Source organism: Zootermopsis nevadensis, unplaced genomic scaffold (assembly GCF_977971745.1).
Source record: "Zootermopsis nevadensis isolate Lab colony 2312 unplaced genomic scaffold, Znev_1.0 Znev_ptg000004l, whole genome shotgun sequence".
NCBI lineage: Eukaryota > Metazoa > Arthropoda > Insecta > Blattodea > Termopsidae > Zootermopsis > Zootermopsis nevadensis.
In genome coordinates this window covers 3600713-3622773 of record NW_028259136.1, presented here as the reverse complement: position 1 = coordinate 3622773, position 22061 = coordinate 3600713, and the positions used below count along the sequence as shown (strand labels likewise).

Genomic DNA, 22061 nt, shown 5'->3' with positions numbered 1-22061 from the left:
ATTACTCAGCTCATCAAGGAATATAGTCTGCTGTTTCGAGAACCAATAATTTATAACAAAACCCCACCGTAGTCACCTTCTTCTGGGCTATTTAAATCCAGTTCACATTCTTTACGGCCCGTTTTAGTACTGCCCTCGTCTACAAATACGTTCTTCAAGTGAGCTCTACTCTTGGGTATTCAATGTCAATATTATCATCGCCTACATAATTTTATATTACATAAAAATGTCACATGACAACACGTTTAAAAACTTATCACCCGGCCAACACCGGTTCTGTTTTTCTTCAATTTCGTGTGTTATAAATAAAAAACAATCAAACCTAGTCGATCACATAGTTCTCACGATACTTTGTCTTCATAATACGACTTTATTTCACGCTTTATTGATCTAGCAGAACGCAACACTTCACTTCAAGTCACTGCCTCGCTTCTGCCGCGTGTCTGTCTTTCCTTTCCTCAAAAACTATTCTTTGTGGCGGAATGATTTTGTCCACAACTATTCGCCATCACATGTTTTCGGATTAGAAACATTAAGATGTTTATAATTAAGTTTGGAAGGACAAAGTACGACTTGTAAGACTTGAGGTTTTCACAGCGGTGAGTATGAAGATTTCTGTCTTCTGGGTTGTTGCGCTGTGTAGTCTGGTCGATGTTTGCCAACGTTTCAGAGGTCATACTGCCTCCGTCATCAGAGTATGAAGATATCTGTCTTCTGGGTTGTTGCGCTGTGTAGTCTGGTCGATGTTAACCAACGTTTCAGAGGTCATACTGCCTCCGTCATCAGAGTATGAAGATTTTTGTCTTCTGGGTTGTTGCGCTGTGTAGTCTGGTAGATGTTTACCAACGTTTCAGAGGTCATACTGCCTCCGTCATCAGAGTATGAAGATTTCTGTCTTCTGGGTTGTTGCGCTGTGTGGTACGGTCGATGTTAACCAACGTTTCAGAGGTCATACTGCCTCCATCATCAGGGCGATGAAGATTTCTGTCTTCTGGGTTGTTGCGCTGTGTAGTCTGGTAGAAGTTTACCGATGTTTCAGAGGTCATACTGCCTCCGTCATCAGAGTATGAAGATTTCTGTCTTCTGGGTTGTTGCGCTGTGTAGTCTGGTCGATGTTAACCAACGTTTCAGAGGTCATACTGCCTCCGTCATCGGAGTATGAAGATTTCTGTCTTCTGGGTTGTTGCGCTGTGTAATATGGTCGATGTTAACTAACGTTTCAGAGGTCATACTGCCTCCGTCATCAGGGCGAAATCTTAAAAGTGCGGCTTTTTTCAATGTTCTACGCCGGAATTTAAATTATAGTGGCTGTTGCCGTTTCAGTGGATTACATTCAGTAGGCTATAAACCGTCGCTAAGTAAGGAACAAAGCAATAATATGACGCCATACGAAGTATAGGCCTAGGTTTTGTATAAAACATATTATAGTTTCATGCCTTCATGCTTGCTTGCGCTCGAGATGACATCGCAAACGCGCAAATAACGTAGCACGGCTGATTTTACCTCTCCTGTTCTGTAACGGCACGTTTTTGAGGGAAGGAGATTAAAATTACGAAAAGGACAAAGGATAGGAAGAAGTGGGAAGAGGAATAGCGCTGGACTTAAAAATGGGGAGTACGGGAGAAATGAGGGAATGGGATAAAGATAAGAAAGGAATAAAGGACAAGACGGAGGATGACGATACGAAATAAATTATCCCCAGGATTCCAACGGGCTTTCTACAAGTGTACAAACGCTAAGAAGTCAGTAATCCGCATAAAGGCAGCCACTAGATGACTGAAAGTGAGGTTTGATTTTTTAATTGGCCCATTCTTAGATTGTTTTTGCATAAAACTCTAAAAAAAATTCACGCAGTAAATCCATTCCTTTCGGCAGATACTTTCGGTTTAAGCCTAATACACACGAAGCCCAGTGTTCGACTATTTTCGTTCCTTTTCATCTTCATTTTATATTCTGTACACCTTTACCAGATTACCATTTTAAATTGAATTCTTCTGTTATTGTGAAGAGTTCGCATTTACGACACAAACTAGAGTGTGTGTGTGTGGGGGGGGGGGGGGGGGTTCCACTGATGTAAGTGCCGCCAGATAACATGACAAGGCCCGCTAAAATTAAATGTCATGTTTATGGCATGGGTCAGGCATACCACGTGGAAGCCGTCTTATATTTTAACGTATATTTTAAACGCTAACCGAGAGTTGTATAGTTGGTAGCGAGTCGTGCAATGCCTGCTGGGATCAGGGAAGTGACAGTTGCTTGCAGGTGCATCAGTGAACGCACTGTATGTATGTGCATGAACAATACATAAATGTAATATCACTTTTACAGGTACTGCAGACAATATGCTGAAATTACAGTCAAGCCGTCTTCGTCCGCAAGACAAGTCAACCCCCGATTAGTTCGTGTCCGTTAATACTCCGTGTCTTTCGGAAACCAAATTTGGACAGCTAGACTATAATGACAATTCATTCTGAAGCGAACATTCTGGAAATACTCAATCATGCGTATATAACAAAGTGGCGATAGAAATCTAACTCAAACACACTGTATTTCATAAGAATTAATATTCATAACAAAAGCGGACTGGAAAAATTACAAGCTGTTAAGTCTTTCGGAACGCTAGGCAGCTAAGTGAATGAACTTCCCCCGACCCACAACTACTTTCAGGCGTATTTGTGACTTACGTATTATTCTCCACCTCATATATTCTGCAATCCCTTAGATGGTATGTTCTTGTTTGCACAAAAAACTTAATCTGAACTTAACGTCTTCTTTTGAACTGAACCAGCAACACAAGAAACTTCGAGGATGAATTGTGGGTAATTACGTATTTCGGCTGCAGAAACAGATTAAAGTACAATGCTCGAAAATTATTATTATAATACTGTTTTGTTGTATTTCTTATTTTTGTTTTATCTTGTGCTACATCTGCAACCGGTCATCTAGTTGTTTATGCAGCTCACTAATAATACAGAAGTGGACTGAATTGGCATCATCATGAAAATAAACATTATTTGTAGGTTAAGTGGTGGCGGCGATTTCCAAACAGAAGACCTGTATGACGTCACGATACGGCATATCTACATGAAATTCGGAATAGGGGTGTCCTGGCAAGTACCAGAGTGCAAAGGGGCCAATTTTAGCAGGCAAGCGACTAGACCTTCACTTTTGTCTCGATCTTCAGTTCACTCCTAGGAGCGGCCTGGGATTGAATGGGTTAGCGGTCATTTACTGGGAACTGTCTATTCACGCCGGAAGCAAGGTTCTCGGTGGTTAACACTGGCATTGAAATCTGGAGATTCTTGAAAGGGGAAAAGCCTTAGGTTACGTAACTTAACCTTACGAGGCATCCGTGAGACAGCACTGCAAAGAACAGACCGTTTCTGAGATCACTGTTTCACGGTGCTGGCTGGCATGCAATTCATTGACTAGAAAATTGCTTACAGGACAATAAGGTTTGTTACAATGCTTGAAATTTTCTTGTTTCCCAGAATGGGAAAGGAATTCTGCACTCAACAGCGTGTCTAGGGTTGGGAAGAGGATCTTTGAAAAAATACAATGAAAAATATATCTCAGAAATTAAAAATTCAACTACGTTAATGATATAAATGTTGAATTACATCAGAATAAGCTGTCATAATGAGGCAAAAAAAATTGGTCTTCGTAACTTTTCTGTCGGCCTCTAATTACCAGAACAGTGTGTTTATCATACGGTCCCCGACATTTTTGGGGGGAATCATCCCCAAAATCGCTTCTAATAGATTCCTGGTAGCAAGCTATTGACAGAAGTAAGTTATATGTAATTATTTTGATATTTCCTTTAACTCTGCCTATTTGAAGACCGGGGAATATAGTAATCGGTTGGGAGATGTGAACAGAAAATGTGAAAATGGCACCAGAAGGTCTGTGAGAAAGAAGCCCTGCTCTGAAATCTCTCAACATCACAGAAATTTTTATGTGTACCAATACATTCCATATGGATGCGAAGTTTGGTTTTGATAATTATAAAGGTAATCCAGATAACAATTATGAAAATAAGATTGAAAACTTTGAACTCACCGGCAGTGGCGCGAGGCAGGACAGGGCATATTTTCCAGGATAAGATTAAAGACAACTGAGAAAATGGCTTCTACATGCGCATATAATAGAATATTTTAGAATTACCAAAATGATTTCAGGTTCTCGCAGTGGCGAGTATGTCTTCTGGTAGGAGTTTACAGACGTTTCGGAAAGTGCTTACTGCTATATTAAATAGACCCACATGAAGAAGAATGTTATATTGTCAAAATGTTCGTCATAAAAATGTGTTATAGTAGGCCGGTACCTGACTTTATTAGAAAATCATAATTCAAAGGCTGAAGTCCACGGAACACTTACACCACTCTTACAACGAGGCGGTAGAATCCTTTCATATAAACAAGACGGGAACGTGTACAAAAGCACACGGAATTCTATGAGACATGGCATATTCTCGGACAATAAAAGGCCCAAGCAATGCTTTATTTCCGCTGAATATGAAAATCGAGGTGCACGAGAAGCTATGAACAATAAAGTATGGAAGGCACGAAAACACACACAGGGCTACCGCTTCCTCCCACACACTTTAAAATTAATTATTCATTAATCATCCTACAATTCCAAGCCACATATATAGTCTAAGCCACTGACAGCTTCTTTAAATAAACCAAAAAAAAAATTCACTACCAGTAACTGTGTTTTGCAAGACCCAGAGATTTTACAACACGTGATGTACTTTTAAACAGCAATAAAACGACATCTTTTGTTACATAAAAAGAAATATTTCCAAATTCAATCGGCCTTGATATGAAATTTCAGGTTATCAAGGTGGTGAGTATAAAGATGACTATTCTGGGATGCTGCGCAGTGTAGTCTGGTAAAAGCGTACCGTCAGACTTTTCATCGCCCTGATGACGGAGGCAGCAAGCACTTGTTAAACGTCGGTAAACTTCTAGCTGACTACACGGCACATCATCTCCGAAGACATTCATCTCAATCAGCCTCATCTGGCTGATTAAGGAAAGCGTCTAAATGTAACTAGAATCAACGAACGAACATTCAAGTCTGATACAGATATCTTACCATTTTATCCACTGACGAGCTCATAACCCAGAATTAACCAAAACCCGCAATAACTTCATAGGAGTCCGAGGATAGTAAACTGCAATCATCCTTAATCACATAAATTAAAAATATTGACCCTTACTGACCTTGAAAGGTTCCCGGAAGTCGATTTCCTTGGTTTCCTTCAGGCCAAGTGGAATCATGGGCATGACAGGTTCAGTGCTGGAAACCAACGACCAACAACTATTACAGCCTATACATAGCACCAGGAACACAATAGAAAGTAGCAGGTTCAGGGCACATCCGTTGCAGAGATGAGTTTGTGTGTGCGAATGGTTCGTGGGTAGAACATCATTTCCTCCGGTTTCCTTTAAACCTTGCAAACAATTATTCAGCAACCGAAGTCCCCTCTACTTAAACTATTTGTATAACTGTATATTTCTCAAATTTTCATTGTATTCGTCACTAACCTTAACCATTTTTAATCAGTCGACTTTATTCTGACTTCATTTTCCTTACACAAATCTCACTGCCGTGTACTTGTACAACCAATGTTTTATAGAATTATCCTATAGTTAAAATTTTCTTCATCCTCCCTATATGAAACGTATAGTTCTACACACTCCCAGACCCTGAATACAAAATGTATTCGATTACCGGTGGCTGTTATCACTATGAAGTAGCATTCTACACGTAAAGATCACACTTGCGTTTCTGGAGCTATACAGCATAGTACACGCAATGAGGCGGAGAAAACACGGACAAGCGGCAATGCTCTGTCTGTTTTATGTGATAGAAGAAAGCATTTTAAAAAAACAAAATGGCGGAATAGCGGAATTTTTCATAGTCACCGTGCTCAAACAAGACCGAACCTTCAATCTCTGGAATTCGATACAAAAAAATTATAAACCACAGCGCTCTTAGCTGCTTACTGATGCAAAAATAATGTGACTTCAATAAATAATAGAACAAATAATGTAACGTCATTCCCGATTTCAGATCATCGTTCGTCGTGTTCATTCTGTTATTTTGCCACGCTGGATCAACTGCTGAGGTTATGTATTTGGCGTCGAATGACATATGACAGGGCGATCGGAATAAATGTACTGAGATTGTACAATATTTTTCCGAAATGTTAGTCGAGTGCCTGTTTTGGCAGTGACTTTATGATCCTCTTTGATCATACGCCGGGATCACAGGTTAGAACAAGTCGAAACATGTGGCCTAGATATCATATATCATAAATGGAACGATAAATAATACTTAAGGCCCAATTATCAAATCCGATATAGAAAAAGTATTCAGTTACAAGTTCTACATCTTAATCAGATTTGTGTTTTATGCCATGTACTAAAGTTTTCGTGTTGATTTGTGTCGAACAAAACCGATTATATTCGATTTGAGATACATGTAAGGCAGATATTACGTTGGACTAACATGAATCAAAATTCCCTTCATCGGACAGATTTTAATACGGATCCACCAACACAAATGCGAAGTAATATGGGAGCAGGCGGACAGGTAGAAAAAATGTCATACATGACCTCCTCATAACGGAAACATTCTACGAAATCTGAGGAGAAAAATAAAAATGCATTTCCAGACGAAATTTAGCCAAAAAGAAAAAGACATGTTAAGGGACCAGCAAAATACTGACGTCTGAGTCTACATAACAGCGTTCAGTCGTTCTGAACACAACCTGAAAGGAAAGGAAATTTCAAAATACGCTGCAATAAGGGCCACGGTTTCATTTTTATCCGTCATACAGAACCTGGATTATTATAAAATGGGCACAGCAGACTGACAGAATCTACATTCCATACTAAATGAGATATCAGACAGACAGACAGACAGACAGAACGTAACAAAAGAAAACAAACGACTACTTTTAAAGAGCAATTAGGCTGCTTCGTGCTGTCTAAGTCACCTCGAGCGACATAGCTTTATTAAACAATATATAATTAATGTGAATTTTAAATTTTCATTGTGGTGAGGTGGATGATGATGATGATGATGATGATCTTCTAGGTCTCGGAGCTGAAGACAGATAAACATTTTTCACGAAATATCGTCACCCATTGACGATTATACACGGCGCCAAAACCCAGATCATCAATATCTCATGACGTTCTCGTGCACTGAATTAATTCGATTAAAACTTTACTTGATTCATGTGTTTAATTTAACTGCAGAATACTTTGGTCAGTATAGTGACCGGCACGAGCTGGACAACTGAGATTCGATTCCCTCCAGGGGGCGGAAGTTTCTCTCTCTGCCACCAGGTTCAGACCGGCTCCACCAGTCTACTGTTCTACTCATATGGGGGGGAGGGGGAGGGGGGGGGGGGCTCTTCAGAAAACACACACCACTGAAATCGCTCTATCACCAGGGTTAAGAAAACATGGAGCTATACATCCATGATGTGGTGCTTAATTAATGGTAGAAATATCTCACCTGTCATTTTGATAAAGCTCCACTGAGCTGTTCAGTTCCGCAAGTTGTTCTTTGAGGAGCTGCAGATTTGAGTTGACAAAACTCAACTCCAAAGCCACCGTTTCTTTCAGCTTCCTGTTTGTAGTAGCTCTGGAAAGATAAAAAAACACACGCGAGGGTTCTGAGAGAAATGTACATTAAAGGCGAACATTTATACGTATAGGTCACGTTTTATGCACTTTGATACTAAATATATGTAGCAGTGCTTTTGATATGAAACCTATATTAATACGGGGTGGTGAGAAGCAACAGAAATTACAAAATTCCAAGACCGAATAGCTGGGCCAAAAACGGGGGAGCATACGATCAAATAAGCTGTCACGCTTTCAACCCAACAAACGACGAAGCTGTAGGTGACATCAGGTTCTGACTGTGGCCAGTAATCTGGTATGATGATGGAGGCAGCAAGCACCTCTGAAACGTCGATAAACATCTACTAGACTGTGCGGAGCAACAACCCAGAAGACAGTTATCTTCATCACAATGTTTTTTTGGGTTATGACGCCATTGAAATTCGTAGATGGATACCAAAGTTTCGAAGAAACATACTGCGTCCATCTTCAGGGCTAAAGACGGGAGACAATATATTTCGCCGAAACGTATCTACGTACGAGTGTGCATGGCGTCATAATACAGAACAACACCGTCATATTCTCCCTTCTTCAGCAAGCACACTGTTAAATAAACGAAGACATGGAGAAACAATGTAATTAGCCTACGTAGAAAGGATGAAAGTAAACTACAGGAGATGACACGAAATTACAACTTCCAGGGCGAATATTTAAACATAAGAACAAAGAGATGCTGAAATGAGTTTTAGATACCTATCCAGCGATCAAACTGCCTCAGCAATGAAAACATAAGTAGAATACATAAACTCACATCAACTTACCTGACTTATTAAATATACGAGACAGAACAAATTGTAGTCTTCCCCAGTACTTTTGGGTTATATGATTTGCTTTAAGCAGGCACACATGTGATTCGCCTGGTTCAGGACAGAGGCCACAGACGCTGAGCGACTATTAGCTTCTCAAGAAGATTCTGTTTCATGGAGTCTGGCACTATTCCAGCAACACAAGTCAGTTTTATATTTACGTAAAGGAACGAAGATCACATTTAGCATAAAAACATAAGACATGTCATAATGTAGGTAAAGCACTGAAGCCGGAGGGGGGCGTCCCCGCAGTGACATTGAAAATGCACTGCGTTCATCATTACATCATACATTAAACGAAGCATGTCTTCATTTACATTTTTCTCGTCTCCCTGCAAGGACGCAGAGTTTAATTGCCCGAAGCACGAAGCTGTTCCGACCATCACCTGCTGCTGTAAGACAATACGAGGGAGGGTATGCCATCATACCTACACGTTGCAAGACAATGCCTCGAAGGGTATTTGTTTGACGAAACAAAGAAGTGTAATGTCCGATGCACAGGACAGATGAATGTGCACCGTACACAAACAAACAGGATTTAGACATGGAAATCGTGGTGGTGGTCGGGGGCAACGTAAGTCAATATATTCCAATTTCTTAAAAATTCTTGTATCAGTACAGGCAACAACAGTATAGTATAAAAATACTCGAAAGGTGTGACAAATGTTTATATTTTGTCTTACTCATCGCCCTGATGGTGGAGGCAGCAAGGACTCTGAAACGCTGGTGAACTTCTACCACATTACACGACGGTACAACCCAGGAGAACGCCATCCTTATTATTCAAACAGATGTAATTGACGTAATGCTGTGCTAAAACACATTAACTCCCTTACGAAATTATAAGTAAAACCTGTAACTTTCTGCAAGGTCCTCAAATATTAAATATAATTAAAACCTTTCCAGCGATTCTCCAGTTTATATATACGGACACCGTCGGAGTTTCTCATAAAGCCCACTTTCCTCTTGTACAACTCATTCTAACCCCACAAATCTTGTGCTGTTGATGCTACATTAAGATAGCGTGGATTTGTGAGCTAACGAGCAGACAGCCCGCAGTGTTACTGCAGGAAATCCGGCAACTAACATTTACACAACTGTTATTCTACTCGTTCGGATTTTATTCCTTTTCTCGAGTTACAAAACCAGCGAAGACTACGATAAAACAATGATAAAGGTGGGAACACATGCCTGAAATCAAGGCAATGAAACAGCATTAATTTTAAAGGCTTTATGCACGAAAAACGTAAAACATTTAAACGTAGGCCTATTCTAACGTTTGCACCAAAAAGACACGTGTACAAACGAATAGACACTTGTGTACGATCTGTAAATTCACAATTCCTGCGTTCACTTTCAGCATTCAGTATTATGTAACTCACACTTCTGGGTGAATTTTAGTATTCTGAGTCTGTCTTCCGGAGATGCCTGGCAAATGCTTCCATTGGCACACAGCCCGAAGGTGAGAAGGGAAAAACTTTAAACCCAAAAAAGACTGCCTTCTGGCATGTTGCGTTATGAAGTCTGGTAGATGTTTACCGACGTTAAAAAGGCGATCACCCTGATGATGGAGACATAAGCGTCTTTGAAACGTCGGTAAACATCTACCAGACTTCATAACGCAACATGCCAGAAGACAAGTCATCTTCATACTCGCTGATGTGACAACATTAAATGTAACCTTTAAACTCATTTCTTCACAACTACACGAGAGAACAATTAAAGTGAAATTTAACTTAAAACGGTCTATCTAGATATGAACTTAACGTTCCATTAAGGATTAGCTGAAGGTCAACAAGGAACTTTGTGAAGGGGTCATCATGGACTTCATTAAAACCAACACAATAGTAAGACCATGGCACACACGTAGAAATAAATCAGATGCACATAAGCGATTTTATCAACTTTGTTAAATGCACAGGCGGTAAGACTTAAAGAGAATGGGGTAATAATCGGCGCAGAATCTATGCGGTATAAAAATTTGTATAAATTCGTTAAAGAGATCGCGATGTGAAGACGTTTCAATACATTTATAGAGGTGACACAAGAAATAATTCCCAGGCTACATGAGAATTTAACTCTCCGTAGAATCTTTATGCTGATGGCCGCGATTTCATAAGACGTAAGCGTGTTCATGTGCGTTGTGGCAGCTCTGTTCTAAGGGCCAGGGATTCATAGCAAGATCTATACCGCCCGCCCGGAGTTCCACACATATTTCAACTAGGAATTAAGCCTGCATCGTGTAATTGTTCCTCGGCGAAAAAGCCAGAACGTGATTCTCTACACTTTCGTTAACTTAATACTCGAGCTCTCGATTATTTTCGAGTTAGGACGAGAAGACGTTTAGCGATCATTCGCCTCTTAAAACTAGTTATTCGTTCCACCACATTTTATCATGTGATGTCATTTCTGATTTCACGTATCCAAAACGGGAAAACCTATAATGACCAATTCACTACGTAAAATTTAGCTGCGCCTTAATATTCATTGGGAACAACAACAACGTGTGTAGTCGGACAGGTCGTAAGGTCAACGCGGTCGCTAACATCACAGATTATTTTTCACTAGCCATTCAACTCCACGGTTAAATCTTCCTTGCGTTATGACGTTGGGTACACCAACGTTTCGGAGGAATATAATTTTAATTTTTAGAACGAAGACCACACAGCGTCGTAACCCAGAAGACCATTATCAATTTACAGGAAACCTGTTACATGCATATCCGCGGTTTTATTTCAACACGAGGAGCATAAATATCCTACCCACGGCCCAGATAGCGGCTGCTGCGCAGGCGCACTGAGCACCATTTTGACACGAGGACTACAAATTAAGATATTTGATGATGTATCACTCAGAAAATCCACGAGCATTTATACCTTTCCTGTTTCACGCGTTTTCAATATACGCTGCGATTGTACAGCAAGAGTAATTTACATTTACTTCGCGGCAGGAACTGAACTTTTCCAAACATTATTTAAATGAATTTTGGGTTTAAAGGATTAAGATTCATTTTATCATTGCCTAGCCTTACCAAATGACATATCATGGCATTGTTTGCAAAACGGCCCTAAATTGGTCATTACTTTCCATCTCATTACTTTCACAAATGCAGAACAATTTATTATGGACGTAAAAAGTTTATATAATAATGTAATATTAGATGTGGAACATTTCGGTTTTTTCATCAGTAGTTCGATGCTGATATGAATCTAGCTTATAGACAATTATTTTGATATGGGCTGTTCTGTCGACGTTTCGGAGAGTTTAATTGCTCCGTAGCAGTCCTCACCGACTTGTGGACCTGCACTGCATCAAATGGGACCCACAAGGCCTTGACGACATTCAGTAAAGGTTTGTAAGACGTCTGTAACCTCACAAACAGGATCCACATTAGCAATGAATGAGTTAGGTGTTTGTCCTGAATCATTCCCAGGTGGTCAGAATTACCGCCTGTCAGTGTCATTACACGGCGGATGAAATATGAGGCTACGTAATTAAAGACGTGCGTCTAAAAGCGCCTAATGAATCACTGCGGGGTCACTTCGATCTAATCCTCACTCCGCCTGCAGTACTGTTTCCCACAGAACAGCGCCAACATTGTCCTTACGTATGTGAAGTAATTGTGTATGCAATTAGCATTTGAAGAGAAAAGAAAGAGAATCCTGTCTGCCACGCCTTATGAAGTGAAAATGACAGGGTTGGGCGGGGCAAATGGGATGGGGCAAGGCCCCCCTGAGAAGGCACGCGCTGGTGCACCTGCATGCCAAGTCAGTCAACAATCGTGTCCATTGCATCACAAAGGAATGTCATAGGGAGTTATCACGAATGCACGAATGCGCGTTCTGTACAGACTGCAAAGGCAAAAACCCTGTATTTCATAGACCCTTGAGTCGTCGAAAGTTACTACTGACCACATCAAGAATCTTCATATTTCCCACCTACGTCTCTCGCATGAGAATTTCAAAACCAAACTTATGAACCTATTTTTCCCGTCAATGGGTGCTACACGCCACGCCCACTTCATTTAATCGCCCTAACAATGTCAGGGCAAGAGTACAAATGTGAAGCTATTAATTATACCGTTTTTCTCCTGTAAAGATATTTCCCTTAAATTTAAACATTCTCTGTATTTTTCAAAGACGTGGAATTTAGGGTACTGATAATAGTGATAAGTAGTATTAATAGTGATAAATACAATGACCTAATTAAAATCTGATTCAAGGAAATTGAAGACTTTACAAAAATAGTCATCACTGCTTCTGTTATATGAGAAAACTAATTTGTCCCTTAATTTCAGTCACAAGCGAATTATGTTAATCAGGACGCCGGCACACGGCATACTCACAGTGCTGATAACGGAGGCAGTAAGCACCTCTGAAACGTCGGCAAACTTCTACCAGACTACACAACGCAAAATCCCAGAAGACAGTCATCTTCCTAATCGCTGTCGTGAGAACCTGAGGTCTCGCCTAAGCAGGAGTTCATTTTCCACTTACTCGTGCGCAAACCACAAACATAGCAGAAGACAGAACACCAAAAAACCCGCGCAGTCTGTATGCGCATATAAGCAGATTTATGTGCGTAATGAAAGAACCACATCAGATAAGACCACACGCTCTGGTCGTGACAAAGCCATAAGGAATATCAAGTACGATGACAGGCGATTAATGCGGAATGCCAAATGCTAAGCCAAATTTAATTGTCTGGAACGTTTAATTCATACGGTAGCCAACTTCGTTAAACAGATATTCTGCTACCGGCACTAGTCTACATTTGAACAAATCTTTCAATGCATAAGCCTAGGGGAATATCCCGTTTACTATGAATTCAGGCATATAGCATCCAGTCAATCTCCCATGTTTAGTATGAGTATGTGTGCCTTAGCAGTGCATACGGATACAATGCACGTTACAGAACCTTTCAGACGTACGGCCGACATCAGCCGAATCGCAGTGGACAAAATGTAGGTTAACGTATTTGACATTTGTATTCCTTCATTTACGTAGAACTTCGTCGAATTTAAACATACTGCAAAATCTTTGTGTGCTGAAAAGTAGAGGATAATAAGCTCTGGTGTCATAATTAAATTCACACAGCTTAGTCCTCCATGAGAAGCTAACAGTCGCTCAGCTAATCAATTCCCCGCATTTTGTAGAACTCGAACATGTTACAGAGTTCACAACCATCCTGCTCTCAGCAAGATGAATCCAATCCACACCCTCACACCGCATTTATCTGTTTATTTAAAATAATTTTTAGTATTTTCGTCTCAACTAAGCTCTGATAACTTAAGTGGTCTCTTCGTTCGAGGTTTACGACGAAAATTTTGTATTAATATCTGATCTGAACATATGTACACTCCTGGTGCATAAATTACAGAGATAAGTATGACACAAACGGAGAAAGACAATATTGAGTAAGACCTATTTTAGGATGAATAGCGGACCTCATTTTAACGGCCAGAAAAATTATTTAGAGCAGGTGGTTAGATACTACGCCAACATATCTGAGCTAATGGCATACCAAAAGTTCAATTAATGAGAAACATTGTGGACGAGGATTAAAACGGAGGCCTTGGAGTAGATGAAAGATAAAAGGCTGTTTTATGGAAATTAACTCGTAAAAATGGATTGGATATAGGTGGCTCAGAATAGGATCCAGTTGTGAGCTTCAGTGACGACCTCTGGATTTCATAATAGCAGATAATTTCTGTGTATGATCACAATTATACAGATAAAATTCTCAAAATCGTTCGTATTATGAACATCTTAGGATAGACAAAAAATAAATATACTGTCATAAATGTTGTTTTTGCTGCCATTTTTATTGAAAGACTCATTATTCAAGTTTCCACGCACATTCTTATTATTGCCGGAGGAATCTAAAACTTCAGTAATTAACTTCCTGTCATTATATTTCTTGAAAAGAACTTTTACTATTGAAATTCAAAAGGATTTTTTCATTCATTTTGTTCCCAACTGATATTAATGTTATAGAAACTAAGATTACATTGACGAAAAAAAAACACCTCATGTATAATCAATACGTACAGACATACAAGTTTCTGTAAGTGGTTTACGGCTGTCATATTAAAGAAAGGCTATAAAAGAATTAATATTCAAGTTTCATTTCTAAATAGCGTTACTAATCTTCTAGCAGAACAGAGTTTTTATAAAGTCGAGGAACAAAAAATGTATCAATTTTGTGGCGTCACTAAGTTCTTTTAAGGTCATCGATGTTTTGAACTGACAGTAAATAAAACACTTGAGTATAAATTTCCGCATACTTTGCAGTCCAGAACGACTTTCTTTTATTTTCCAGGCAGCCACTGTACGCTGTTATTCTCCCCAGTCCATTTCCTAACTGCATTATAACTGATGCTCATGCAAGTACCTGATCGCTGCACCAACACTTTCAACTTATTTGGAACGCCGTGCTTTCCCGGCAACTTCTCTGACACAAGAGTGAGGCAAGGAAGTATAAATATTTCTCTTAGGCGTTGCGCTGGAGGCCAGCAGTTTCCGTTACGTTACTCACTTTCAGAGATAGCAAGTAACTGTATTCACTTCTAACGACGTACACTTCCCCGAGCAAACCTGCGCGTAATGCAGTAATAACTAGGCTCTACTGATACATGCTCTTGGAAACAAGTTTTCAAGTTCTACTTCTTTTGCAACGACGTTCCTCGGCAAGCCTCGGCGTTTCCTGTACTTCTCTCATAGTCTGTTCACTGCCTATTCATTTGAACAACATGTTTCGGATACATGTGGCCATAATCAGGTTCAATTCCCTGCTTTTGTGTCATTACACTAAGGATCTCCTCCCCGATGTCCAAAAGTAATAACAAAACTATATATCAACCTTTTCCAATTTAGTTAAAACTGTTGTTTTCTCTCTGTTGTGCGTGTTGCGGTGTGTCACTGTGAAATGAAGGAACCCGTGAAATGAATAGAACGTGCAAACGTTTCCTCCAATCTGAAATACGTCACGATTTCCTTACATTTTCTTTGCAACGCTCACTTTCGATACTTTATTGCTGATACAAGCTGAGGCTTTAACAGTGCACTTACTACGATGCATAAGCCAAAATTCGTAGTTTTCTGTCCTGTCTATCCTGAAGAATACCGCGTCTGCTCTCTTCCACATCCATCAAAATCAATCAGTCATAACCATCGTGTCATTTCCCATTAGACGTTATATAACTAAGCAAGAAACTTCCAAAGAAACGTCGTTTCGGCAACAGAAATCAGTAACCCGTACTGTAGAGCTGATTCATCAGCTTATGCTTTAATAAGCATAGATGTGAGCCCTAAAGGTACGGGTTCTCAGGCCTCTAGCACAACGGACCAGCGGGTCCGAATGCTGTTCGCTGCAACAAAGTCTGTGGGTTTTTTCTATAGGCCTTCAGACTGTATGATCCTCTATCAACTGAGTCATACCGCGTGTCTAATAGGATTAAGAAACTTATATACCATTAGACAAGGCGAAGACGACTCAAAAAGAGACTTACCGCCAATGCTAGCAACGACTTTCTCAATTTACAGTCTTCTTCAACACGATTGAAGATTTTATTTCATTGGTTTCTATCCGCTAGGGGCATGCCCTAGAAACTGAGGACCGTAGTTCGGTCTATCAGCTATTACATTATGTGCATTCCTACGTGTTCCGTGAATAAAAAAATTCAATGTGAAGATTGCTGTCTTCTGGGTTGTTGCGCCGGGTAGTCTGATAGGTGTTTACCGACGTTTCAGAGGTCCTTGCGATTCGCCCTGATGATGGAGGCAGCAAGACCTCTGAAACGTTGGTGGAAATCTACCAGACTACACGGCGCAACAACCCAGAAGACAGCCATATTCAGACTCACCGCTGTGAAAACCTCAAATCATACATAAATATTCAATGCCACTGATTTAGAACTCGGACGTCAGGGTCCGGAAAATTGGGACTGTACTCACTTGAAAAGGTTTTCTGCGCCTGCTCGGAGTCTTAGCTCTTTGTTGATCTCCTGATTGAGCTTGGAGCGTTTGTTCTGCAGTTTGCCACGGCATGTTGCCACGCGTGGATCGGAACCCTGAAACAATACAATTGTTAATACAATTACTTCGAATATAAACCAGTGACACACTGCATACAGTAGTTCCCTATACTGTCTGCAGTCTGGTGGATACTGACCGACATTTCGAAAGTGCTTGCTACCTCCATCAACAAGGCGATGTTGATGGAGGCAGCAAGCACCTCTGAAACGTCGGTAAACTTCTAAGAGACTATACGGCTCAACAATCCAGAATACAGCCATCTTCATGCTAGTCGCCGTGAGAACCTGAAATTTCAACGTTAAATATACTCAGTCATAATAATTGCATTATATTCCACAAGACAGTCAGCGTCTACCTACATATAAGGTACAGTAGTTCGTTCTGAAAGGCTTATTACTATAAAAAATTGAGATAATTATATGATGATAATGATTTAATCGAACATGGAATCTTCAGAAAGATTTAGACGTCAGTTTTATGAATACAATGTTTCAACAACGTAAATAAAACTAGATTCAAAGAGTAAAGCGACTTCACAATTTCACTCCGTTCCTCAGCAGAGCGAAGGGGACGCTGTTTGTCTCCAAGCAATTCACACAAAAGCACTATCATCTGACCCGTCGACCCTTGGAAAGCGTCTGTCATAACAAGCCAAGAGTAACGAACTGACACTTTCGTCCAGACAAAACCTTGAGCCACAACACATTTTCTCTAAATATTGCAAAGTGTTATGCAAAATCTAACACTTTCACTGAATAAAAAACCTTTGAAAATCAAGCGAGGAGTAAATTATTTGTATACTTAACCAGATATTATTATTGGTGTGACAAAAGGTGAAGGGCGAAATGGAAGGGCCTGTACCAGGAATGGGAGAAATGAAAATCCAAACAAACCTTTAGCCGGAAAAATAGTTGCACCTTCAATATTTAAGATATATCTTACAACCTTTCATAAAATGATACTCGTTCCTGACCTCATCTCTTCAGCGCTTAAGACAATTAAACGTCGTAAGGTTCAGAACCAAATGCATGCGTCTGATCGTACTTGTGCACCTTGGTCTACATACAGTATCAATACTCAAAGTTCTGAGAGTAATATTTGCACTTAAAGAGAGGTAGTAGCGGAATAATTCAGAAAATCAGGTAATGATGGCCAATAGAACAGACAGGAAACACGAAATGCAAACAATATTTTCGTCAGCCTTGGGACAAAGGCTGGAAAATGGGGGAATATATTTAGGGTTAAAGGAAGGGAAGGGTGAGGGACAAGGTCAATTAGAGACGTCACTTCAGCCCCAGAGATGAAATGCTGGTATCTTCCTGCGATTCTACACGGCGCTAATACCCTGAACAACCGCCAACATTCCTTCTAATTTTCGTTATTCCCGTAACTTAAGAGACCAAGCTGAAATGGAGTATGTATCAAGTCAATAACAATATTTATTTAAATATTAATGTTATGAAAGCCTATATTTATTAGCATTTAAGTAACTGTTCTGCCATTTGAATGTTGTCTTTATGCTTACTTTCTTGCATGAGCGCAGCTGCACTTCCAGAGTGAACTGAGTGACTCACTCACTGCTGTTGGCATGACGAAAAGTTGAGGCGTAGGTTTCAAGTGGTGTGGTGCCACTATCTGCTGTTTTCCGTGTTCTGGACTGTGTCGTATACAGAGTTGAATGCATCCGTGTTAGGCTTTGGTCATATGGACTTCTATTATTGTTTATATAGGCTCTCAATGCAATATTTATTAAAGTATTAAAATTGTCTTTCGTATTCCCAATACGTTAACAGTCCCATTAAACATCGGTAATAAATTTTCGTCTCTTCATTTAGCCTCTTCTTGTTCCTTCTTCGGGTGCTTCTATTTGTGAGAGGAAGAACGAATATGCGAAAAGGGAAGTTCAAATTACAGTCAACATTTGTTAGCAAGCACTCCAGCATTGCAAACGGCAAGTCATCAGCGAAATGAAGTACTTGATGTTTTTACAACCATCAAACATCTCTTAAGAAAAGGATATCGAAAAAAACACATAGCAACGATATTAGAACTATAAATTCTATCTCTTACTGAAATGTGAACTGTGTTGGTAAGGGAGAAAAATGCCAACATTAAAACATCTTCATATTCGTCGCCATGGGAACCTCAAATCTCACCTAGAATGAGAGAGTAACTGCTACATGTTTCAGAAACCAAAACTGGGTATAAGTATAAATTGTCGATAGCCACGAATTGTTCCGAATACGAACAGTCTACGGTAGCCACGAACTACACTACAACACCAATGCGTAGGTCGTAACAAGGAAGCTACCAAATCGACATTCGGGCAAGGACCTCAAGTAATCTTCAGATACGTGAGTCGTAGGTGTTTTACCTTAAGACTACTAGAGCAGTCAAGCAATCCCATTGTAATGTGATGACGATACCGCCTCAGGCGATAACAGGGTTGCAGGAAGTTTCACAACACACTTGTTCACTTTAGCGGTTCAAATAACGAAATGCGGAATTAATGAATTTTCAACAGCAGAAGTGTCTTGCCGCTGCCACCGACGAATACTTTCACTTGACCCGGCCAACCGGAAGTCTTAACAGAAGTAGACGACTACTGTTCGCCCTCCAGCTTATATCGACATCAACCATCCATTTGAACGCAGTGACGCAGAAACGGTGCTAACAACACAGCATTTAAGACAGGAAGTTAACTTTAATGGGTGAAAATGAGAACTATACACATTCTGTCTAGCTGCAGACGGTATGTTCATTTGCTGAAGCAATCTCTTTTCAAAATATTTACTAAGAAAATATTTCGTTTCTCCTTATGTCGTTTAGTCCTGAATACTTCAGTCTTATTCAAACTAGTTCTCCACTTATGCTGCTTTCTTCAGGAGCGTATCTACAGCGTAAATGGACAGATGGCTGCATTCATGTTTCTGCTTCAGTTACATCCTAAATAGCATTTCTTTACAACGCAGCTGTTTTCCCTCCCAATACAAGACCTTCGTTCCAGAGAAGTGAAAGCTTTCGTCTTTTCGCTGTCTGCATTGTATGTGCGTTGAATATTTCCTAAAAAACGGTCAAGACTCTCTGCTGCTATCCTGTCACTCCGCATGCCAATTGTAATTGTCGTCATATGCTACAAAATGTTACCATTAAACGTAAAACACTCACTGCTCCTAACACGTCACTTGTTTAAGTAACTCAATCCAATCATCTGCTTCGTGGCATTAAAATGCGCAGAGTTGTAAACCCTGTAGGTTACAATAATTGTAGCAATAAGCTCGAATGTTATTTTGAACAGTCAGTCGTCTTGATAATTTGTTAAAATCACACAACGTTTCGGAACCTGGTGTCTCCGTCACCAGTGAAGTTAAGAGAGAGGACTGCCCTACTTTGGTGGGTCTCTTGGACACAGCTCGAATCCACCACTGGACCAAAACAACATCTCGAATGTAACAGCTTGGCGACCAGCACTGCTAATCCGTCATCAAGACATCATTCTCGAATATCGGCCGAGATATAACATACCATGACTGAGGTTTTCGTATTCTTCCTCAGACTATCCAATAAAGTTCTTAAACATTATCTTAAAGTAGGCTGCTCCTAGTTCCACATTCAATTCTGTGAAAAGAGCATTTCTAACAATATCCTCGTTAAATAAAAGCATTATTCTATAAAAGCAATCTAAATATCTGACACACCGTAGTCAAAACCAGCAACTCACCCTGACTGCTAATGCTAGAAATATGTAAAACACGCAAATGTAATGAAAGGGTTTTTTTGCTGTATTCCAATAGCGTATTAAGAAAGTGCAAACAATGTTTGTGGTATACCATGACAGTGCAAGATACTGGAGACCTTATGGTAACCAAAACAAATATTTGGTTTCAAATCTGTGTAACGTGACGTCACGGTTTGACTCGGGTTGATGCTCTAGTAGTGCAAAGGTAATATGAGCACAGCCTACAGTGAACTGATCTCGCAGACTTAAGATCTTTCGCCTACAACCACGCCAACTAATGCACAGCTGCGTATAATTTAAACATTAATAGCCAACCGCAGCTCTGTTTCTCCTCCAGTAAACCAATTACGCAAATTTCCGCAATCTAACAACTTTTACGCTGTTTAATACAAAGACAAAGGATATGATTCTCTAGAGGTTTGTTTAAATAAATATGGCTGTCTTCTGGATTGTTCCTACGTGTTTTCTGGTAGACGTTTACCGACGTTTCAGAAGTGTTTGCTGCCTCTTTCATCAGGGCGATGAATAAGCTAAGCTGTGAGCGAGAAATAACCCTGATTAAGCAGCAAGGACTTCTAAAACGTCGGTAAACTAATACCAGACTACACTGCGCAACATCCCAGAAGTCAGCCATCTTCATGTTCGCCGCCTTAAGACCTCAAACCTAACCTTTAGAAAATGGTGTTGCTGACTTCGTTATTGACAACAATAACCGACGCTTTACATTAAGACCTACTTGCGTCTCTGTGCGTCATAGTACCTCGGTCGAGAATTCCGATGCTGATGGTGATGCTATGGTTACCACACTGAAGGCCGAAGATCCGGCTCTGGCAATTATTTTCCAAAATTCGTTCTATTATGTGCCGAGGCTTACAGAGTTATCTGTGTATAAACTGTTATACACAAATTACACACAGTGGAAAGAGCAATTGCCCGAACAATCACGATTTGACAATTACGTTCATGCGTCTGTAGCTTTCACCTTACATCTTCATTTCCCCACCCATCCCATAACTTTACTCTTATTACAGGTAATATATGCTGTAATCCATTTTATCGCCAATAAATTCCATACAGGTACACGATAACATACTCTTTACTTGCAGACATATCAGATTAGACCTCTAAAAAATATTCCCGACATGTACAATATCACATGGAATAATCTCTCAATATTTTATAGTTAAATAAAGTCATTAAGAACGTACAAAGTCAGTCAGTCGGACAAGTTTATGACCACAAAGTACAGGTACAATCATTTACATTACCGACTTTGCACGATCTTCAAGACACTTGAAACGGACAGGGCATGTAGCGCGCATGAAATAGTGCTTACAAAATTTGTCGGAAAGAATGAAGGGAGGAGACCACTTGGAAGACCTAAGCGTAGACGGGATGATAATATTAAGACGACCCTTAGGGAAACAGAATTGAAGAGTATGATTTGATTCATAAGGCAAGCTCTTCTTAACACTGTATTGAACCTTCGGGTTCCATAAAAGGGGAAGCTAACTAAAGAGTCTGGATTCAAATTTAAATCACAGCGGTTTAGTTATTAAAACTAGGTCTACATGAATACTCTTTATTTGAGAAGGATGAGGTTCTAGCGACGGTGGACACAAAGATGGCTGTCTTCTGGGTTGAATTCCGGTAGAAATTTACAAACGTTTCAGAAGTCCTTGCTGCCACCATCATCAGAGCGGTGAATATATGAATACATATAATAATGTGTCATTAAACATGAGCGGTATTCTGAGCCTGCTGCATAAGATTC

General features: G+C 40.0%; 1 protein-coding gene across 6 annotated transcripts in view; it reads right to left on the bottom strand.

The window, feature by feature from the left end:
* The window catches only part of Rhp (GTP-Rho-binding protein rhophilin), a 104038-nt gene that overhangs the window by 13571 nt on the left and 68406 nt on the right, over positions 1-22061 (bottom strand). For all 6 annotated transcript variants that reach the window (XM_022066179.2, XM_087342896.1, XM_087342897.1 and 3 more), the window contains exons 2-4: positions 16468-16583; positions 7537-7665; positions 5229-5304 (exon numbers count right to left, since the gene is read on the bottom strand). In XM_022066179.2, the coding sequence (XP_021921871.2) occupies positions 5229-5304; positions 7537-7665; positions 16468-16583 (321 nt within the window). The remainder of the gene's footprint in view (positions 1-5228; positions 5305-7536; positions 7666-16467; positions 16584-22061) is intronic.